This window comes from Mizuhopecten yessoensis, unplaced genomic scaffold (genome assembly GCF_002113885.1).
Source record: "Mizuhopecten yessoensis strain PY_sf001 unplaced genomic scaffold, ASM211388v2 scaffold10513, whole genome shotgun sequence".
NCBI lineage: Eukaryota > Metazoa > Mollusca > Bivalvia > Pectinida > Pectinidae > Mizuhopecten > Mizuhopecten yessoensis.
In genome coordinates, this window is record NW_018408584.1 from 192,422 (window position 1) to 216,122 (window position 23,701).

The 23,701-nt window shown below is 36.1% G+C and overlaps 2 protein-coding genes across 7 annotated transcripts in view; one reads left to right on the forward strand and one right to left on the reverse strand.

Annotated features, from left to right (window-relative positions):
- The window catches only part of LOC110460885 (sodium bicarbonate cotransporter 3-like), a 53,325-nt gene extending 30,009 nt beyond the window's left edge, over positions 1 to 23,316 (reverse strand). Inside the window, exon 1 of one of the 3 annotated variants that reach the window (XM_021514088.1) lies at positions 23,187 to 23,316. The gene's annotated coding sequence lies outside the window, so the exon portion shown is untranslated. Of the gene's footprint in view, positions 1 to 2,187; positions 2,312 to 4,609; positions 4,734 to 23,186 lie in introns of those variants that run through there. The other 2 variants (XM_021514087.1, XM_021514086.1) reach the window with 2 other exon arrangements.
- On the forward strand, positions 6,046 to 11,936 carry LOC110460887. Of its 4 annotated transcripts, none has more exons than XM_021514089.1 (3): positions 6,046 to 6,196; positions 7,287 to 7,420; positions 8,475 to 11,936. In XM_021514089.1, the coding sequence occupies exon 3, from the start codon at positions 9,119 to 9,121 to the stop codon at positions 11,231 to 11,233; it is 2,115 nt and encodes a 704-aa protein (XP_021369764.1). In that variant the 5' UTR covers positions 6,046 to 6,196; positions 7,287 to 7,420; positions 8,475 to 9,118; the 3' UTR covers positions 11,234 to 11,936. The 4 variants fall into 2 exon arrangements, with proteins under 4 accessions (XP_021369764.1, XP_021369767.1, XP_021369765.1 ...); XM_021514090.1 differs by having other exon boundaries at positions 6,046 to 6,192.
- Positions 23,317 to 23,701: the final 385 nt, after the last annotated feature.

Consider the following 23,701-nt stretch of genomic DNA (forward strand, 5'->3'; position numbering starts at 1 on the left):
GGGGGGGGGAGATTTCTTTCACTTCATCACTAATTACAAGAAGGATATTTACTCCATGAACTTGTCAGATAACAGGAAAATGACGCCGTGTTTTAGAGAGTTTGAAGGAATAGATCCGCGAGCAATGATTGACCAAAATTAAAATAGCGAAGTTTGTCAATTTATCAGAAAACCCTACGGTAATGTTTAATCATAGTTGTTTCAATTAATTTTTCTGTTATTGAAATATCTAGCAATTAACGTTTTTGGGTTTCTGAACAAATTAATTAAAGAAACTTAACCTAAATTTAACGTTTCACATTTGCGACTCTGGGTGATTGAGACCAAGCACTCACGCCTGGAGTTGTAACAGTTTGAAATATAAACATAGCGTCAAGGACACTATCGTCGCCGATCTAGAAACCTTGCTCTATCATTTGACCCGTGTACGCAGTGAAAACGTTCATTAATTAGTGAAGCGACACACGATTTTTCGGTTGAAAGGAGAATTTTTCATACACATGCCATGGGAAATCGCCTATATGAAGTTAGAAACATCTGATTTGTACGCTAAATTACCGGACGTCCGAGAGTTTCGATAGTATCTCCGATCATTTCAATATCGTCGTTTTCGGACACTGATACTACTATGAATTATCTTATTCTAGTTTAGCTTTACAGATAACCGCAGTCGTGAGCACGAATTAACGGAGTTTGGATTATTCCCGTTCATTATCTATTTCTTACAATATTAGGAAGTAAAGTACATGTTCTGGTTTTTGATTAGTTATATACCTCTTACTCCGTTATCCTAGATTCAACGATTAACAACTTGTTTATTTTAAAACAATACCAGAATAAAAGATAATTAAATAAAAAAAAATGTTTTGTTTTGTTCTGATACTAATTATAAAATATTCCGTTTCTTTCAGGCACAATATAAGCAATGCTAAATGTTAGACGAGTCATATGTTACATCCATAGTAAATTCCATAATATTAATAATAATAATAATTATCACAACCCAGTTCACAAGTGGTTCACACAATCATTATCCGTGGTTATACGACTGTTGCATCTAGCCAATATCTTTCTCATCTCCATGGGGAGCATACAGCCGGTGCTGCCATTTCGGCGCTCACAGCAAGCATTCTACAATTCTAGCACTGCCCAACCACGTACTCATTTACAGCTGATTAGACTGGAACAAGCGGAGTAAAGTATCTTGATCAAAGATACAACACAGTACCGTGCCGTGACTCAAACCCGAAACCCTTCGGTCACGAGCCCGGCGTCTTACCACTAGATTACCGTGCCTCCTTAAACAACTAAAAAGTAAAACTAAGTATACTGACATCTATCGACAGAAGACCTACGTGCCTAAATACATCTTCATCGCATCTAATTAAAGATTTTTTGTGTTTTTGATACGGTTGACAATTAAGTATTTGATTGCTTCAAAAAAAAAAACTAACACGCATGCGCCTTTTCATATTTGCCTAAAAATAAAGTTTCACAAAATACAGCGTAAATTTTAATTTGATAACTACTGTCAACACTTCATATGTATAGAACGAAACTCCTAGAGTTTAGTTATAACGGTAACTTTTCTCCTTAGAGGGCTCCGTGTCTATGCATTTTAATGAATATCGTCTATTTATGCGCAAAGAAATATTTGTACTTTTTTGGTAAGCTCAGGTATCTAATAAGGCATTCGGTACTTACGTTTCTATCATAATTTAGAAATTTAATAGAGTCAGCGAATTAATTAAAAAACGCCAGTAATTGATATTTCGCGAAGTCGCCATTCCCTTGTCATCCATCAACACAGTGATGACGTAGGTACGGTAAAGTGCATTGCTCACCTTGGAAAGATCGGAAGATTAATTTACATAGAGAGATGGATCACTCTTTTTTTTAAGTTGAAGAATAATTCTGAGCGAGAGTTTCCGTAAGATTTATTGGTAAATATGAATACACTATACAACAAACAGTAGTAAAGTAAATGTAAGCATAAATTGTAACTGTAATTATTTAGATAGAGATTTCTTCAGTTTTGTTTTAAGTCTATAAACCTACTGCCAGAATCTAATAAATAATGAAATGACCTAATATCTATGGCTTAAAAGGAGGAAATGAGATTGATAAAAATAGAAATCAACTTATTGCTAATATAAAACAGATCATATTTTAAGAATAAATACTTACGAAACTATTTTTCGTCCGACTGGTATATTTATGAATCCCTGCTGCGCTATCTCCTACTAGTCCCGCTACTGTCTAGAACACTACTGCTGCGCTCTACCCGAGCTCGCCACTTAGAAGATGTCTCGTCAGCCTTTTGGCTAGACTGACTAAATTACTCTCAAGAAGGTAATTTAAGTAACATGAATTGTGTAATGTTTGAATTAACACATAGAAATGTCTAAATCGCCAAGGGCAGGTAACTGTGGATAGGTGGTCTACTTATAAAGGGGTGCGCGCCTCTCACCTATTCGATATGGTCATGCGCACTGTTTATTGACGTAATACCGTCGATTGAGTTCGTCGAGCGCGACGTAGTGCTAATTAGCTAGTATGATACCAACTTGAGTACTAGAGTTATCCCCCATTACATAGGTACTTGAACTGAACGTTAACGTCTCTGAACATAAGTTTTAAAGTTATGTGTCTACGTAGCTTGTTAATAGTACTTTGTGTGTGTGATAAACATCCTTACTCATCTACAACATATATACTACTAACGGACAAACGTTTTCTACCCTCTTCATTATTTTTACGCTCGGCAATTCATTAATTTAGGTCTATGCTCTGAGCAATTACCCTACATATTGAAACCGTGTTCAGTATTCCTAAGTAGTAAAACTATAAGACTAGGGTACCGAAATGTTAATTAAACATGACATGATATATATATAGATACTTTCATAAACATGTTTCCAAATTTCTTCTGCTACCTGAGATGCCTAATCAATGTCATGTCCTCGACTGGCCTACGTGACCGGTAGACCGGTAGACAAGATTAGCTATCAGATTAACAACGCCCCAGACTTCACAGTGATATCGACAAAGCTGTACAAATGGTTAACATGTTGGTTTCTAAAGCCAAATGACATCACCAATTATCGATCGGTCGGGCGGCCAGTGTGTTAGATCATTTGATAATACCCGTCATGGATGAGTGATTCCATGAAATTCCATTGGCCGCAGTGAGGAGAAACCTCAACAGCATATATTATATATTTGTAGTACAATTCGATTTGCTCTGTTACAGTATCAAATGACAATATCTCAGATAATCAATATCAGGATAAATAAGTGAAACATTATATGATATGGTAATAATAATAATAATCACAACCTAGTTCGTAGGTCGTCTTAAAGTGGTTCACAAATTATTATCCGTGGTTATAGGTTCTTTGCAATCAGCCAATACTTTTCTCAACTCCCTGGGGAGCATACAGCCGGAGCTGCCATTTCGGCGCAAACAGCTAACATTCAACAATTCTAGTACTGCCCAACCACGTACTCATTTACAGTAGACTGGAACAGGCGGAGTAAAGTATCTTGATCAAAGATACAACACAGTACCGTGCCGTGACTCGAACACGCAACCCTTCGGTCAAAAGCCCGGCGTNTAAAGTATCTTGATCAAAGATACAACACAGTACCGTGCCGTGACTCAAACCCGAAACCCTTCGGTCACGAGCCCGGCGTCTTACCACTAGATTACCGTGCCTCCTTAAACAACTAAAAAGTAAAACTAAGTATACTGACATCTATCGACAGAAGACCTACGTGCCTAAATACATCTTCATCGCATCTAATTAAAGATTTTTTGTGTTTTTGATACGGTTGACAATTAAGTATTTGATTGCTTCAAAAAAAAAAACTAACACGCATGCGCCTTTTCATATTTGCCTAAAAATAAAGTTTCACAAAATACAGCGTAAATTTTAATTTGATAACTACTGTCAACACTTCATATGTATAGAACGAAACTCCTAGAGTTTAGTTATAACGGTAACTTTTCTCCTTAGAGGGCTCCGTGTCTATGCATTTTAATGAATATCGTCTATTTATGCGCAAAGAAATATTTGTACTTTTTTGGTAAGCTCAGGTATCTAATAAGGCATTCGGTACTTACGTTTCTATCATAATTTAGAAATTTAATAGAGTCAGCGAATTAATTAAAAAACGCCAGTAATTGATATTTCGCGAAGTCGCCATTCCCTTGTCATCCATCAACACAGTGATGACGTAGGTACGGTAAAGTGCATTGCTCACCTTGGAAAGATCGGAAGATTAATTTACATAGAGAGATGGATCACTCTTTTTTTTAAGTTGAAGAATAATTCTGAGCGAGAGTTTCCGTAAGATTTATTGGTAAATATGAATACACTATACAACAAACAGTAGTAAAGTAAATGTAAGCATAAATTGTAACTGTAATTATTTAGATAGAGATTTCTTCAGTTTTGTTTTAAGTCTATAAACCTACTGCCAGAATCTAATAAATAATGAAATGACCTAATATCTATGGCTTAAAAGGAGGAAATGAGATTGATAAAAATAGAAATCAACTTATTGCTAATATAAAACAGATCATATTTTAAGAATAAATACTTACGAAACTATTTTTCGTCCGACTGGTATATTTATGAATCCCTGCTGCGCTATCTCCTACTAGTCCCGCTACTGTCTAGAACACTACTGCTGCGCTCTACCCGAGCTCGCCACTTAGAAGATGTCTCGTCAGCCTTTTGGCTAGACTGACTAAATTACTCTCAAGAAGGTAATTTAAGTAACATGAATTGTGTAATGTTTGAATTAACACATAGAAATGTCTAAATCGCCAAGGGCAGGTAACTGTGGATAGGTGGTCTACTTATAAAGGGGTGCGCGCCTCTCACCTATTCGATATGGTCATGCGCACTGTTTATTGACGTAATACCGTCGATTGAGTTCGTCGAGCGCGACGTAGTGCTAATTAGCTAGTATGATACCAACTTGAGTACTAGAGTTATCCCCCATTACATAGGTACTTGAACTGAACGTTAACGTCTCTGAACATAAGTTTTAAAGTTATGTGTCTACGTAGCTTGTTAATAGTACTTTGTGTGTGTGATAAACATCCTTACTCATCTACAACATATATACTACTAACGGACAAACGTTTTCTACCCTCTTCATTATTTTTACGCTCGGCAATTCATTAATTTAGGTCTATGCTCTGAGCAATTACCCTACATATTGAAACCGTGTTCAGTATTCCTAAGTAGTAAAACTATAAGACTAGGGTACCGAAATGTTAATTAAACATGACATGATATATATATAGATACTTTCATAAACATGTTTCCAAATTTCTTCTGCTACCTGAGATGCCTAATCAATGTCATGTCCTCGACTGGCCTACGTGACCGGTAGACCGGTAGACAAGATTAGCTATCAGATTAACAACGCCCCAGACTTCACAGTGATATCGACAAAGCTGTACAAATGGTTAACATGTTGGTTTCTAAAGCCAAATGACATCACCAATTATCGATCGGTCGGGCGGCCAGTGTGTTAGATCATTTGATAATACCCGTCATGGATGAGTGATTCCATGAAATTCCATTGGCCGCAGTGAGGAGAAACCTCAACAGCATATATTATATATTTGTAGTACAATTCGATTTGCTCTGTTACAGTATCAAATGACAATATCTCAGATAATCAATATCAGGATAAATAAGTGAAACATTATATGATATGGTAATAATAATAATAATCACAACCTAGTTCGTAGGTCGTCTTAAAGTGGTTCACAAATTATTATCCGTGGTTATAGGTTCTTTGCAATCAGCCAATACTTTTCTCAACTCCCTGGGGAGCATACAGCCGGAGCTGCCATTTCGGCGCAAACAGCTAACATTCAACAATTCTAGTACTGCCCAACCACGTACTCATTTACAGTAGACTGGAACAGGCGGAGTAAAGTATCTTGATCAAAGATACAACACAGTACCGTGCCGTGACTCGAACACGCAACCCTTCGGTCAAAAGCCCGGCGTCCATATCAGATCAAAATTGACTGTAACATAGAGTTATCTCCCCTGTAAAAGTTTCCATCAAAATGGCGACGAATGCTGAGAAGGAACCGGCTGCGCTTAAACTTCGTCCAAAAAAGATAGTTTCAAAGGACAGAAATCAGATGTCTTCCTATGCGTAAGTAAGTTATTATATCAGTTCACAAAATATACGTTACTGAGTGGCAATATTTCATGTTAATCACTATTAATATGGATTACATTTCCATCGAGTGAAGTGAAGCCGGTGTCCGGGCAATTTTGCTACCGGTAATATACGACTAAGAGAGATAGAGCAGAATTCATCTTCTTTCAATTTGAGTGCAGTTGTCACAATTAGGTGTTCTAGGAGGTGACAGTTGTGTAATAATACTTTTGGATGATTTCTTTACAAACGGCACAAAGCTAATGACATATAATGATATATATACATGCTCTTGAGTTAATTAAAATGATACATGGCAACAAATGAATTCTTGTGATTCCTGGGTTCATTACTTTGATTTTGATATGAGACCGTCTAAACACTTTAACAGTGTACGATATTTAAAATTCCATAATTGAAATGGACTGACAGAAACTCACATTGGCATCTTTTTCTTCAGTTGTCAATGTTCATATATTAATGCCTCGAGCTAAGAATTTAATACTGGTATAAGTTCTGGATCCGGGAGTGCAGGAAGATACTAGGAGTGCAGGATATAGCTTTTTCCTACTCGGGGACCTATAATAAAGTCCTACTTTAAAATAAATAATCATGATCTTATCTTTACAAACATAGATGACATACACAGTTAGCCTGACCAGACCTAAACATTTTGACAGATAGCTAAAAGATGTCCACCCCAGGTATCTGTCAAATTGTCTGAGTCTGGTGTATACGTAGGGGCCAGAGAACTCTGCTAATAGATGATGTGCATCATTATAGATTCATATGCTGTGCAGATAAAACAATCTTAAAAACAAATAAAAAATGATAATATCATGGTACATGTACTCCTTACTGATGTATGTACATGAGTAATTTAACAAAATTAAATTAGCTTAATTACTAAAATATAATAATCAATATTGTACAAATGCACATCATGTTGTCAGAGACGTATATAACCGGTTACATATGTATCTGATGCTGTGCAACCTGGAAAAGACTTGGCTAGAAATAGAATTTGTTGAAACCAAACTACTGGTAGGCTGAGAAATTACATTTATATGTAAAACTTTTTTTTGCAGTGACCTTGCCAATCCACCGAACACGTCCATCACGTCAAGTAGTAACAGAAGACGTAGCTGGACAGCAGGGTTTTATCCGATTGAGGTTGTTGATGATGACAAGTATAAGGATATGGTAAAGGTTCACTACATAGGTAAATTATAGTCACTAGAATGTTGACAAACTTAATTGTATATATACATTACCATGCATGTGTAATATGTACATGTGTCTTTTTTAAAATGAAAAGTTTAAGCTCAAGGCCACACAGAATAAAGCGATGCAAATGATAAAAATATGTATATATATAATATAGTGCCTATATTTCAATTTTCTTTTAATTTTACATGAAATGAAAAGGTCCTCTTGTTTTTGAAAAAAAAATGCTCTAAACAGTAAATGACCAATTGCTCACAGGATTTTCTTTGCTAATATATTAAAGTATTTGAATAAATATTAGAATTGGTTTTCTGTAGATTTCAGATTTTGTTCAGAAATGCTTTTGATCAGCCAGCTTTAAAATTTAAATTAAAAAGTTCAAATTCCTGGTTTATATAGAAATAACTTAATAAATAACATCCTTGAGTTAAAAACCAATAGGAATGTTTAATATTCTATAATAATAAGGGCCCCACTTGAAAATGGAAGGGACCAACAGCAATAATTCCATGGTGTCCATTCATCTGTCTGTCTGCAGTCTGGACAGGCAGTGGACACACCTTTGTTTTATGGATGTTATATAAATATAAAATTGCTGAGTTTTCACATAGATACACTGTTACACATATATAGATACATGACTTGTCATGTAATTTCATATGCAATATGAGTTTGTATAATTTGTCATTCAATCTCAAGTTCACTGTTTTTAAAAGCAGAACATGTACAGGATGTACAAATACATAGCTATATATATCCATATAGCATACTGACTACTGAAGCACACAGTACAGCCGACCCGCCTCGCCCACCACACCCCACCCCACCCCATGTGTGTGATAAGTTCTATGTACTAGTTTTATTACTATTAAGCCAAAAATATATGTTTACAAATACAATAAATGTATGGTTGGTAGGTCAATTTGTGTTATTTTATAATTTGAAGTTTTTAAACACTTTGTGTATAATGTAGATCTACATTATCTATAGCAGACCCTAAATACCCTATTTGTTGGTCTTAACTATTTGCTTGCTCTTTTTTTTTCCAGGATGGCATCATCGATACGATGAATACATAAAAAAAAGTGCAGTAAAATCAACACCTCTACATCATTCTACACAGATCCAAAGCTTAAAAATCAATATAAAAGAATCCCTTTCACCAGGACGAAGTGACAGCAAGATTATTTTGCACCAGTATATGACTTCAGAGGAATTCATACCATTGGAATGTTGTGGAACACTCCACAAAGCGACGAGAACACGTAAGGTGTATCGGATAGCAAAAAGACAAGACCTCGAACGGCTACTGGGAGTCGGTTTTGACTATAGGATTTTAAATGAGCAAGGTGACTCGTTTTTCATCGATACATCCACCATCAGGTACTGGTTAGGGCAAAGGAAAGCATTGAAAGATTTTTTATTGTTCCCGGACCATGTGGAAGAAGATTATATGAACCGTGGTAGCCAACTAACTTTTTCATTTGTGAAGAAACCAGGCAACAAAAATATGTTTCAGAATCTGTTAAACAATGATTCAATTTGAAAATTCAATTGATTCAACAACACTTCTAGGTAACCTATTGTGTGTTTTTTGGACATTGAACACTTCAGTCAGTGGTATTCAGTTATGATGTTCATTTACAACTTCCTTTTATCCTAGGTACATGTAGGATTACAAACTGTATTTGAAATGGTTTTGTTTTCAAAAAAGATTCTGTTTGAAATAATTGATAATGATCAGTTTCGAGACAAACCTATGAATGATTACTTTGTTCGCCAGGTCATTAGAAAAATTGAAGACAAAATTTTTGTAAAAGTGAATCCATCTGAAAGTGATTTGAAAAATTTGAAGTCTTTAATTTTTAAGCTGAAAGACAAAGCAAAAAAACAACGTAAACTAGGTGGATTCCAATTCAGGAAATTTCTTTCTGAACTTTCCTCGTCTGCATTTGAATGGCAAGCTCCGGTAGATAGACATGAATGTGAAAATGTGCTTAAAGAACATAAAGAAATGTTGCTAAAATGTCAAGAAGAAAATAAAAAATTAACAGAAACTATCTTACTTAATGTAAAAAACAATAACATACCAGAATGTTCAAAGCCACTTGGTCGGAAATTTTCTGAGCTTACAAAGTCTGGTCAGTCCAAAAGAAGGAAGGTGGAGAGAGAAACAGTGAAAAAGTCATTGAAATTCTTGGATAAAGAAAATATAAAACCTTTGTCTGTATCGGTTGAGAGGGAAAATGGCAAGAAAGAAGTGTTGGTGCTCAGAGAAAGTAAAGAGAAGCAAGACATGGAGGAAAACTCTGATGAGTTGAGTGCATTGCTTTATATTTTAGACACTTTCAATATCAGCAGAGAGGCATATGCCGAACTTAGTATGTATTGTAAAGAATTACCAAGGCGTCATGTGTTACAGGAATATGTGAATAAGCTAAATACTGGATTTAAGATTGTGGATACTCCCAATGGCCTCGGAGTCCAACAGTCCTTGAAAACTAAACTTTTGCAAGTTTTGAATTCATTAACTGCAGAAGATAATAAATTTGCACCTGATGGAAAAATCAAAATCAAGTTATCAGGAGATGGTACAAATGTTGGTAAACGTCTGCACGTTGTAAATGTGTCATTCACAGTGATCAATGAGAAGAGATGCAGAGCTGCCAGTGGAAACTACCCTCTTTGTGTGATGAATTCGAAGGAAGCTTACAGTGAGCTTGCTGATGGACTTAGAGATTTACGACAGGAAGTTGGGGAATTACAGGATTCATCTATCACTGTTGATGGAAGGGATTTTACTATTGAAATACTCCTTGGTGGAGATTATAAGTTTCTCTTGGTTGCAGTGGGAATACCTTGTATAGCTTCAGAATATTTCTGTGTGTATTGCAAGTGCAGTAAGTCTGAAAAATGTAAATTAGATTTAGAATGGTCAATGGAGGATGTAACCAAGGGTGCTAGGTCTCTGTATGAATGCCCTGACGGTTGTCTGAAAGCTCGCAAAAAAATTAGTAAAAAAGCATTTTCTGTAGTTAATCCCCCACTGTTCCCACATATTGGTCCACTGAGGGTTGTGGTGGACCCTTTGCACATGTTTCTAAGAATTACAGACAAACTTTTCAATCTGCTTATAGCAGAGCTCAGAACACTTGATAACATAAATGGAAACACTACCTTCAACACAGGAGTGATTGACAGAAGTAAAGTTCAACATGTCGCAAAATTAGAAACTGTTTTGGAACAATTGGGAATACATTTCTCGCTCTCTGTAAACCGGGATACAAAGCGCCTTGAGTACAGAGATCTTATTGGCCCAGAAAAACTGAAACTGATGAAATCATTCTGTGCAAATGATCTCATTTCAGATGATGGACGAGCAGAAATTTTGCAGAAAGTATGGGATGGTTTTTCTCAAATTGAGAAAATTATGAAATCTGAAACTCCTGATGCTGATGAATTAGAAGAACGGACAAAAGAGTGGTGTTTGCTGTATGTTGAAGCCTTTCAGTCCCGGGACATCACACCTTACATTCACATTCTTCGATGTCATGCACATGAATTATTCAGGCGTCATGAAGATATTTCTTCGTTTACCCAACAAGGACTGGAAAAATTAAATGACACCATCACAAAACAATACTTTCGAGGCAGCTGTCATAAACCTCAACTAGCATTGCGCCAGATCATGGAAAAACAAAATAGAATCTCAATCTTGGAAAATTCACAAAGGCAAAAATCAAAGACACTGAAATGTTCATGTTGTGGTGGTGCAGATCATAATAAAATTAGTTGTGGTAAGTCATAACATATACACGGAACAGAAAAGCTGAAAAAGATTTGTTGTTGGTAATCCTGTATTTAACGTGACAGAAAGTTAAGAAAACTTACTAGTTACATATGTGTGAGGGTATGTGTTTGCTTTGTTTATAGCACATGTTATTTCTTTATGAAATATAATGCTATTTATTTTTTTATGAAGTAATACCTGACCTGCATATATGAAGTAACATTCCATGGCAATACATATATGTATAAATCAAGTTGTTGAAAGCACATTGTAAATTGTAAGAGATTTTACACTGTATTATTTGTTTTTGTTAAATGTTGCAAGTATTTTTTTCTAATACATTGATTTATCTACAAATTGTGCTTTTTATTTCTTAACAATCTGTCCTCTTGTGTCAAAACCTAAAAGAGATCTCTGATGTGATGTGTTCATTTGTTTTTTTATTATTATTTTTAATTTTTATCTACAAATAGTGTTATACATTAATTGTTAATTGCTAAGTGTGTATTTTTTTTATTTCGCCGGAAAGGAACGGTTGTAATATGTAAACTGTGATTTAAAATGTGATATGTCAAGTGCCAATAAAATTGTTAGACTGGAATTTTTTCTTGGCTATGATTTTCACCCAGCACCAGTTGCCGTTCAACTAAAGAAAACGAGGAAATTACGGATTTATTTTTAGATATATCTATCTCCAACCTGATTGGCTGAATAGTTGTGATTTCCAACGATGTCATTCCAAAGGTATTAAGTGATTGGCTTGTTCACAGTTTCTAAATATAATAAATTGTTGGGCTACCCCCTCACCAAACGCCGCCTTTTCTTTGGCAAAACCACTCGATCGGATGGCTTTACTTACAATTTTACGACGTGTAGCTGATCCTGATGTAAATGCAAACACATTCGTTCAATTCGAAATAAACACAGTTAACTGCAATCGGGAGTAATAAACGATACCAAGTCAATATATCAAGGACTGCTTAACAATCTGGCTTTAAGAGCCGGTAATGCATAGGCGTAACGTGACGAAGTGGACCAAAGGGCAGACAACTCTTTTACAGTCAACTTTGATCTGATATGCTACCACTATACTACCGTGCCTCCTTTGGTATTGAATTCAGAATTACAGTAAACGAGTAGGTATTGAGGGGAACCGTTGGTCTAAAGTGAGGCTACCACAACTTAATCTTAACATTGTTCCCGTATGTTTAAAAAAACCCAGCATTTAATAGAATAACATCGCAAAGTCCGAGTTAAAAATATCTATCCTACACCCATTTCAAATGCGTGACGTCACAATAGAACAACCATGACGTGACATGCTTCAATGCAGAAATTGCGACGCGTTTACGTTGTTTTTTTGCTATTTCTGACCATTTGAAGGGAAGATTTGTTTCATGCCCAGGTGTGTAGGATAGGGAACTTCCACTCCCGTGAATTTTCAAAATGGCGCCAAACCCCTCAGCAAGCCTCAGGTTTAACCAATCCCTAACCCCTCTGGTGGAATTTCCTTATCCTATACCCAAGGATATGAAAGAGTATAAAAGGTGTCCAATAACTTGTGATATATCCTACGTCTCCATCTCAAGCAATAAGAAACAAAACAGGCTAAATGATCTTTAAGTTACATGTACGCTTACATGTACTGGAGAGTTACGAGCTTTTGAAAGGGCGATGAAACTGCCTATATAAGAATAAAATGATTGAAATATGTAACGTAGAAAATGCATTTGCTTTGCTCATATGACGTGGTAAGCTTCCGGTCGAAGAGGATGTACCATCAATAGTGTCCTAGCTGTCGTCGGAAGATTTAGGAAATAATAATACATTGTATGCAGCTTTTAAACGAAAGAAAATCCGAAAAAAAGTTATCGTATGATACATGTATTGGTTTAATTAATTATACAACCTACAAATTGTATAAATTAATGATACGTTCAAAATGTACAGGGTTACATCACAACACTCACAGTGGGTGTAATGGGACAGAAAAAAAGAGCTTTTATCAAAAGTCTCAGCAGCTTATTGAGTTGATGAATGATTAAAACATACGTCATTCTATTTTTGTTCAATTTCCAATCTACAGAAACGGTATCATGATAGTAACCAATCCGATAGGTCTCCCCACCAGTATCAGGGACTCCAACCCGAAACTCTTACCCGGATGTAACGGATGAGAAAAGAAACCGTGTATGTCAGGACATTCAATGTGTGATATGTTTGTCCTGACCGAAATCCTGGTTCAGATTTTACAAGTGACAGAGTACCCAAGTAAGGTGTCAATTTTAATGAAAAAAATCAAAGGAACAGCATACAGCTCTATATATACACAACATCGCCTTCTCAGCACAACATTGAACTATATACACAACACCACCCTCTCAGCACTACAAATCTCTATACACAACACCACCCTCCCAGCACAACATTGAACTATATACACAACACCACCCTCTCAGCACAGCATACAAATCTCCATACACAGCACCATCCTCTCAGCACTACAACTCTATACACAACAACACCCTCTCAGCACAACATTAAACTCTATATACAGAACACCACCCTCTCAGCACAGCATACCAATCTCTATACACAACACCACCCTCTCAGCACTACAAATCTCTATACACAACACCGCCCTCTCAGCACAACAACTCTCTATACACAACACCACCCTCTCAGCACAGCATACAACTCTCTATACACAACACCATCCTCTCAGCACTACAACTCTCTATACACAACACCACCCTCTCAGCACTACAACTCTCTAAACACAACACCACCCTCTCAGCACAACAACTCTCTATACACAACACCACCCTCTCATTACTACAACTCCTTATTCACAACACCACCCTCTCAGCACAACAACTTTCTTTGCACAACACCACCCTCTCAGCACAAAAAATCTCTATACACAACACCACCCTCTCAGCACTACTCACACGGATAGATTAAGATAGCCATTATCTAAAACAATGCATCTCATTGGAAACAGTTTAATGAATTTCAGTTTGTTGAGGGACATTCGTGAAACCTGGATGAGGTTCTTTGTAGAAAAACATTTGCTAAGCCTTTTGTCTTAGCTCCCAATCTACCACGAGAACAGCGCTCATAGCACTGGTTGGGTAATTAAACTATTTTAAACTTATCAATATGGGGCTCAACTTTCCGCGTCACATAACAGAGACAATGCCTTATAATTAATCTCTAAACTGATTAGGATTTGACCTTCATAATGTTCCATTGACGATACACAAAGAGAAAAAGTACGTGGTAATTCAAGGAGCCTTGACTGACAATTCAATTCGTGAAATTTAAATAGAAATAGACAGTTCCAACCTGAATAGGGCCTGATATTTCTCATAACAATGATTGTGAATTTATTTTCACAATGATTTATGGTTTGTTGTAAAGTAACGACAAAGAGGAGACGAGAACGGTTTGAAGTAAATGTGTTGGATGCGTGTTTAACTCAGCATCATGTACATGTTTACGGTGCATTTTCTGGAGAAATCTCCTGTCACGAGCCAAGAAGTCATGGCAGAGATAGCAACGTATAGCATATCCCTGTCCTATGGATGATTAGTACCACCTAGTAGTATCTAGGGATATGTCCGGTCGATTGATACTCCCTTAACAATAATAGGGGTTTGGGGTGAGGGCATGTATGTTTTAGTACCGCCTTGTCTAGCTAGGGGATATGTTGTGTATTATCCCCCCTTGTCTAGTAAAATTTGATTCGGGAGAATGTTGGGTTTAAGTACTACCTGGCCTAGTTACAATTGTTGTTCATTATAATCCATAGCCTAGTAATTAGGGGAACGTAAGATATTTCTAGTACTGCCTTGTATAGTTAATGGATACGTTGATTAATACCCCCTTGTCTAGTACAATGTTATTTGGGAGACTTTGTCTCGTTAGGAAATAGTTTGATCATTGGAGTTCCTAGCCTAGTAAATAGTGGAACGTAAGATATTTCTAGTACTGCCTTGTATAGCTAGGGGATAAGTTGATTAAAACCCCATTGTCTAGTACAATGTTATTTGGGAGACTTTGTCTCGTTAGGGAAAAGTTTGATCATTAGAGTTTCTAGCCCAGTAATTATAAGGACGTGTGGGTTTTTAGTTCTGTTTTGACTAGTTAGGATATATTGTTAAATAGTAACCCCCACCCCCCCTTGCATAAAATTTAACTCGGGATAATTTAGGATTTTTAGTACTACCTGGTCTAGTTAGTGGATAGGTTGTTCATTACAGCCTCTAGCCTAGTAATTAGGAGGACGTGTGAATTGTTAGTTCTAGTAGCCCTAGTTTTGACTAGTACCTCCTTGTCAGGTACAACGTGCTGCTAAGGGAGACGTGTGCGTTTTTAGTACTGCCTTGTACAGCTCAGGGATGTTGTTGTTAAATAGCAATTGGTAAATATTGTCAGGAGGCATTTCGGTGATTAATACTCTCTATTGTATTTAGCGGTATAGCATATGTGTATTGCAAAAGAACTCTTTATAAAATGCTACGGGCCAGATGGGGGATATGTTCTCCCTACGTGTGGTTAGAGGACTTGTGCATGGTAGTACCGCTACGTCTATTTATAACAGGGGACTTGTTGGTACTAACGGCACATGTGATTGATATACTGACACGTTTACATTTTTTAAAAGTATCTAGAGATACTTTGCTGACACAGCACGTGAAAATCCATTAACGGGGACATCTTCAGATTATTCATGTCTTATTGCCGAAGACTTTTTCTTTGTAGTTGCTACCTGTATCTCCTTTTTATTGTTTTTGCAATTACAAAATGCGTTATAAACCCATTATCATTCAAATTTACTGATTTTTTTATGTAAACATACATAATGCGTACCCGGGAGCACTGGAATCCATCCAAAAGTTCAACTTAGATGAGAAATAAAGCTGAGGATTTGTACCGTGTGGTCCTCTCGCCATATCGCCGCGATGGGAAGATTTCCCCCGTCCATTCCCTATAATTAGCGATCTGAACTCTCCATCATTCGCAACAATAAAATAATAAGAACATACATAAAATACTCTCGTCTTTTCATCCTATTATGCGGACGTTAAAACGTGATGAAAGGAAGGTTTCAACAAGATGAAAAACATGCTTGAATCGACTGGCAGTTACTTCTCTGCAAGCTCATGCTTCAGCAACACTACTAGATGTATTATGGTGTTTATAAACATGGTGCCAATTAAAAACCAGACTAGAGACTAAATTTATTAAAAAAAATATGAATATCTATGCATGTTTAAGCAGAATAATAATGTCAATAATGTTCTAAAGGAAGAGGAAGGACATAAAAACAGTGAAAACCACCATCATAGGCGCCAAATTTGAAACTCATTATATATATATGATTAATATCTCTTAGAAAATCCATTATTAAAATCTGTCGATTAAGCACGTATGTGAATCCTTTGTGCGATTTGACAATTGGCGAATGTTTACTTCGTATTTCTCGACTAAGGACATTCGTCCTCGATACCGATGAAGACGTGACAAGCGTTACTCGCACAAACAAATAACACGACTTAAACATTTAGAGAAACACATCAACTGTTACTTGTATATGGAACTGCAAACTTAGATGTGTTTTTTTCCCATATCGATTCAACAAGTTCCTACGTGGACTTAATCAGCCTTTTATAACAGTACTGTCGTAATCATCTCAAATAAATGTTAGGAAAATCTCGCTAAAGCTCGTTTTCATTAAAAAAAATGTTTTTACGAACTTGAGTTTAATGGACATGATAAACATCAGACACTTCATAAATAACTTTCCCGTGGAAAAATACCGCCACTGGACGTTACAATGGGTGACCTCCGGACGGAACGTTTAGGGTAATATAAAGTGCTGGTCGTCTAGCCGAGAAAGCACTTCTGATATCTAAGGAGATTGTTGCTATTTATGGTACATATCAGAACTATTTTGGGTTCATCAAAGCACCAATTTTAGAACAAACCTTGATTATAACAATAGATTACACATCGCCATCCGACCGTGAACTACATATACATTGTATAGTAACAGCAGGTTAAACATAGTTTACTATCTATATCGAACTGATTTGAATTTCCGACCATTGTCCTATATAGATGCTAGAGATGATAGGTAGCTATATATGTGCCTTAGTACCAACTGCGATACAGGTATCGTTGTCGAATTAGCCCGGCCACACATTTACTCTTATCGCGAGTGTCACAGACAATAGGACAGTATTGTGCCCGGGGGTCGGGACCAACGGAACGTGAAGGCCATCGTTTTAATTATATGTTCGCGCCCTGGCCCACTGACCTATTTAAAGGTTATAGCGTGGATTCAAAGGTCATACTATCACAGTCAGAATCGGTGACCATAATGGTTGTCCCTATCGCGTTGCTTTTATTTCATCTTATAGACCAGTCGTGTTAGTTCATAGTTTACATCAATACTTTGTCTGCTGTCGGGTTCAAATGTACAACTGTTGTCTATATTTCCTCAGTCTGTCACGTAGCCGCAGTCGTTGTGTTTTAACGATTATTGCTTTGTTCAAAATATGGGTATATTATATTTGGGCCTAGCTCCCCATGCTTTAAAAAAACACCAAAAAAACACTACACATTTGAATTGGATCAGTAACAACGTTGTACACAGTCCAGTGATAGACAGACCGCCTGTTCTGCCGTCGTCAGTCAATGGGGGAAATCCTGTGGAGTTTCAAAAGTCTCACTCGTAATTTCTAACATGCTCAAATGCTGACCATAGACACGGAAGGTTCATTGATAACCTACTCTTATTGAGCAATGGCAAAAATCAGAAATTCCCCTAATATTTTGTGCCCTGACGTCAGTGTGTATAATGTATAATTTGCATCTTGTTTGTATAATACAGCTCGCTGAGATGAAAATATTTAACCATAACGCATTCAACTTTTTGATATGATAAATAAAAAATAGGTCCCATCTAGAAAAGACAAAATAAAATAATGTTTGCTCTCAAAGCGATGAGTTGTGTTCTTTAAAACGACCACATACTTGCTTTACTCTTTACTGAAGAAAACAAAAATAATATGCTGACGAAGCGCACTCTAGCTTTTCTTGGATCACTTCTACAACTTAACAAGTATTATATTTTATGTAAAACGTTATCGTTTGGTATTTCAAATTTAGATACGGAAAATTGGGACCCTTGAGGAATTACAGACATTACGCCAAGGGATGGAAATTTACAAAAGACAAAGTCATTATAACGCTTTGAAGTGCGATGCTACCGACAACGCGTATCTCCCTTCAATAAAGCGTTAATCGACCGTGAATATAGAATAAGATGTAGATATGAACTAAATACCACGCATTCTCCAGTAAGTCTGAAGAAGAACGTCGTGGATGGTCTGTCACCTCATACGTCCTGAAACAATCGGACTGATATGTCCTTTATGTTAAACTATTAGGGTTCCTTCGCTACAACCTTTTATTTTTTTCAGATGTCTGTGATGCTGTTTTGTTGGTTTTGGGTAGCCTACATATATGTTATATCGATTCTAAATTCTAATCAGGTTGTTTTTGCATTGAAGTTAACTGTTTTTACAAATTTTCTTTTTTTCTGGTGATTAAATAGCTTAATGCTTGATATTCTGTATGGTTACTGCCATAATGAAATGTTTTGTTTGAGATCCCAAGACGACACATACAGTGTAGGAACTCTATGTTTTTATCGTCTGCTGAATTTCAGCAAAACATATTCTAGAAATGCAAGTTTTTTTTACTTCTCTATTTCCCGTCCCAATATACAGATGATTTAATTATATACCTATGTTTACACAACAAATATACTGATAGATTTTGGTAAAACACCACGTAATCGCCGTTTGTTTATCAGTCCTTGTTTACAGTACCCAATACTATCGGTGTGGTTAATGTTATCTCAGGCAGATATTGACTTTTAAATACCAACCATCAGTGTTGCAAGAATGTAACAAAATATAACAATAGCGACGGGGTTGTAAATTATTTATTATCCCCATTTCCCCATTTGCGTATATCAAAGACTTAATTTCGTAAATCCAGTTTTTGCTGGCACCTTGGATCGCTGGCACCTCGATGTGAAGCCAGACCATGATGCACAGCGCGCATTTGAAATTTGAAAAACGCAGATGTTGTTTCATTGATACATCGTAGTTCATAGAACCAATAAACAGCAAGTAATCAGCTGAGAAACAGCTGTTATTTTCATCATTGTCGATGTCACTGACGTCATGAACCATCTAATAACGTTAAAGAGAATGAACACACCAATGCATCCCTCAAGCAGCCAAATTTTACTTTATTATTTAGATACAATTTCAAACAAAAACAATACATTTATTAAAACAATAGCTCTTTGGTAAGCTTTATAAATGTTGTTACATTGTTTTAGCAAGCGTTTTAAAATGATTCCGTTGAAATTATTCATGTTTGATTAAATACCGGTTTACCCCAAGGTTATGATTATAAACAGGGTTGCTGCTAACGGAGAAAAATATAACGTTGTTGTCAGGCACAGAGCAACTCGTTCACTTAGAATATACCTTGGTGTGCTGACATTTTGGATATTGAATAATGTTCAGATTCATGTGAAACAGCTGCTCCGAGAACAGTGACCGAGAGCAAAAGTTAAAATATCACTAGGATTGTTATTGGTGTTTATTTATGCATAATTAAAGAATTCTGCATTTTAACCTACGAACACTGGCGTTCTTGGGATGGACAGAAGCTTGCATGAAGTCATGTGTTTTTACTCAAACGTGGGCAAGTAACTTGTCGTTGTCGGCCGGATACAACGATTCGTTGATCATGGCCTCATTGGGTATTGTTTTTATCTCGTTCAGAATTGTGTGACCGAGTGGCCGCAATGTGTACCGGGCCTTGTCACCAGAATAAACCATTGCCCTAGGCTGCTGAAAAATATGATATGGGGTTAACATTCAGGACATCTCGTTGCCAGATGTTTCCCGAGGGAAGCTATAGGACCTGCTATTCATGATGTTTAACCATTGTGTTAAAGATTCATGTATTTAATGTTAATTTATTAAAAGTTTATTTGTACCAACTACATGTAGAAAACCAATTTATTTGATCTAAATACAACATAGTCATATTTCAGTTCTCGTCTTTAGTAACTAATAGCATTGCTGTTAATAATGGCGTAGAAAAAACATGAATTTGGATCTCTACCATTGCAAATTGTTTAACGATTATAGAAGTATTTCCCTCAAAGAGCTTTTGTACTTATACTGCATGCTACTGTAGGGATATGTGTGTGTCTGTGTTTGCTCAAATTATGTAATACAAGGTAATTGCAAAGCCAAAAGCCACGATATAATGGTTTTGTGTAAAAACACATGTTACCTTTTAATCGAGTAGGAAAAGTTATATAGTATCACACGTTTACAATTACAAATGTACATATCCTCCCTCGTATTACAGGTTTAGTCGCATGACCTGTTTTTTGGTAGAATTGTAACTATCGAAAACAAAGAACAATTATAGTCAACACGTAATCTATCGCATATCATGTGAACATCCTTTCCCATTTTATATTTCAGAGCATACAATGTACTTATTAAAAGACATTTCTATCAATTATTATACCATTTTGTATGTGTAGTGAATCGTTACACCAAAACACATTATCATTTAACACGCCATGAAAATGACAACTCTGATCGGAAAAGTAATTCCGTAGACAGACAAAGCAAGAGAGGGCAAACTGTGCCACGTGCTGAACGCATGTGCAGAATGATGTTGTCATTACAGTCGAATTGATAAGAAAAGGAAGTTCCCTGGAAATGCAAATTATGATTTTCAAAATCAAAAATATGTTACGGATAACCTAAGAATACGTTACTAAGGTAAAGTAAGTATGAGATACATGAATATAGCAGGCGTCGTCATAGCTTTGTCTAGATTTCTGCCGATTGTGTTTCAAATGGTTTGACATGTCAAATACGATATCATGTATTTTGTATACTTTTAGAAAAGTATAACAAAACATTTCTTGATAATGTCATGGCAGCATTCGACATTGGTCTTTCAGCCTTAATTGTTTAATATGACAAACGTTAATCTAAAACATAGTCAACATCTCTATATTTTATAAAAAGGGACAAAATTCTAACCACAATACGTGTAGCAACAATCCCTTCATATATGATAAGTTATCATTTTATGTTCATTACCTTTGCAGGTAGAATAATTAACAGAAATACGATTTAAGGAAGCACTTATTTAAAAAAAAGTAGCATGCCGATACTGAAAGGTTAACGACAGGAGCGTGTATTACTGCACCATACCGCCATATCGGTCATTAAATAATGACATTGATTCTGTTTAATAGCCTTTCTATTTTCATTAAGGATTCATGTTAATTCCGATAACTAAACGATTAATGTTCCATAGTTAATTTTGTGGGTAACATTTTAGGACTTATTGTGATCAGCTTTATTCTCTGGTTTAGTACAATACGTCTTTTTGAGTTTTCTTTTATTATGACACAATTTCAGTTTTCTATTTATTTTACTGTTCAGTGTTGCCGTTTAATGAATAATCTACACTCCGTCCCTATTGTTATATTTTGTTATATTCTTGCACACTGATGGTTGGTATTTAAAAGTCAATATCTGCCTGAGATAACATTAACCACACCGATAGTATTGAGTACTGTAAACAAGGACTGATATACAAACGGCGATTACGTGGTGTTTTACCAAACTTTATCAGTATGTTTGTTGTGTAAAAACGAAATAAATAGCAAGCAATGCTGTTTTATTTTCACTCGCTAGTCCGAGCTGACAAGATTATAATCTTTTATTTGTGATTGATTTATTTTAAGTCAACCTTTAATTGATTAATTGTTAATTATTAAAAAATAGGAAATAAGTTTACTTCGTTCTATATGAGATTAATAAAAACTTTTCTATTTGTTCTCCATTTTAGCAAGCCAGTAGACACCGGTTTTCACTGACTTACTGCACCACTGATATTGTGTGTCTTCAGTTTTTCCAGGTTTGTTGAAAATACATGAATCAAAGGAATCCGGTGCATTGAATATACGATGTAACTTCATACCATTATTTAAAAGAAATATTTTTTTTAGCGTCAACCCACAAAGACAACTTGGAACTCGACGTCGACTTGTAAAGGTAAAGGAAACAGCAGGAGTCGAGATAACGCCAACATAGCTCAGAAGAGACACCTCGAGCCCCACGGAACATGAGGTGAGAGCTCCGGACCGCTATATGTCATGAGTAATACCAATAAATGGGTGCTATATACAACGCTGATATACTTATTTGTTAAAATGTCCCACTCTGTTTCCTTTAAAAAAAACTCGTAGTTTCTCCAATATATGTATTTAACTGAAAAAAACGAATAGCAAACTGAACGATGTCGAGCACGAAAAAACGTCGTGATATCATTGCGTGTAATGATATTTATATAATCGGAACGAGTTCGACACTTCAATCTGCTGATGATTACCGATAGGAACCAGCCAAATATATATAGCAGAAGCAATCTTATTGGTAAATAAATTAAATGGAGGATGTCTGCATGTTTGTAATTCCATATAAACGGTTTCTACCCTAACGTTTATCCCTCATCTATGTGCCATTATATATATCTAGTACCTTGTTCACAATTTTAGTTTAACATGTTTTCATGTTTCAACAATAAACGTATGTCAATTCTGCAAATATTTCATTCTCATATATGTATACATTAATTCTATTAAACATATCTGTATAGAAAATGTCATGTATTTTTTCTTTTAATTTTCTTTAATAGTTTTACCGTTTACGCTGATCCCAATATGGTTTGTGTATTGAGATAGTCTAAGGAATCAAAATTGAGATTTTATTTGAAGCAAATATATTTGAAAAAGAAGAAAGAAAAATACTTGAAAAGATGCACAAGTAAGACTTACCTTATGCACGGCACAACTTTTATCCAACTACGCAGTAAAATTGTAAGCCACTGATTGTGCTTGAGACTTGAACCCAGCTCCCCAGCGCTGCGGACTATCGGGATAGCGAGTTATCTAGTGGCCGATTCGGCGTTCGGACCAAACAGAGTGGAGCAAGTCCCCGATATCCTTTTATATACAGATACACACTCCCTCAAGTTAAAATATCACTCTATAAATAGGCTACTGTTGAAATCATCATAATTTTAGTTCCTCGGGGTAAAACATTGACGAACCATATATCTGTGAAATCAACTTATTCATGAGTATGGCCTTGAGGAACTGATCTCAAACAGTGAGAGGTGAGCTGGTGGAAACCGCTAACGATATATCTACAATGTATGCACTAGCATTCTCATTTGTCTTCCTGCGCGTGTGTGCTATATAGATTTGGCTTATCGTCGTTTAGCTGACCCGTTCATGTTTTATGCTTTAAATATCCTTTGGTAATGTTTAATTACTGCCTGTATTCATTA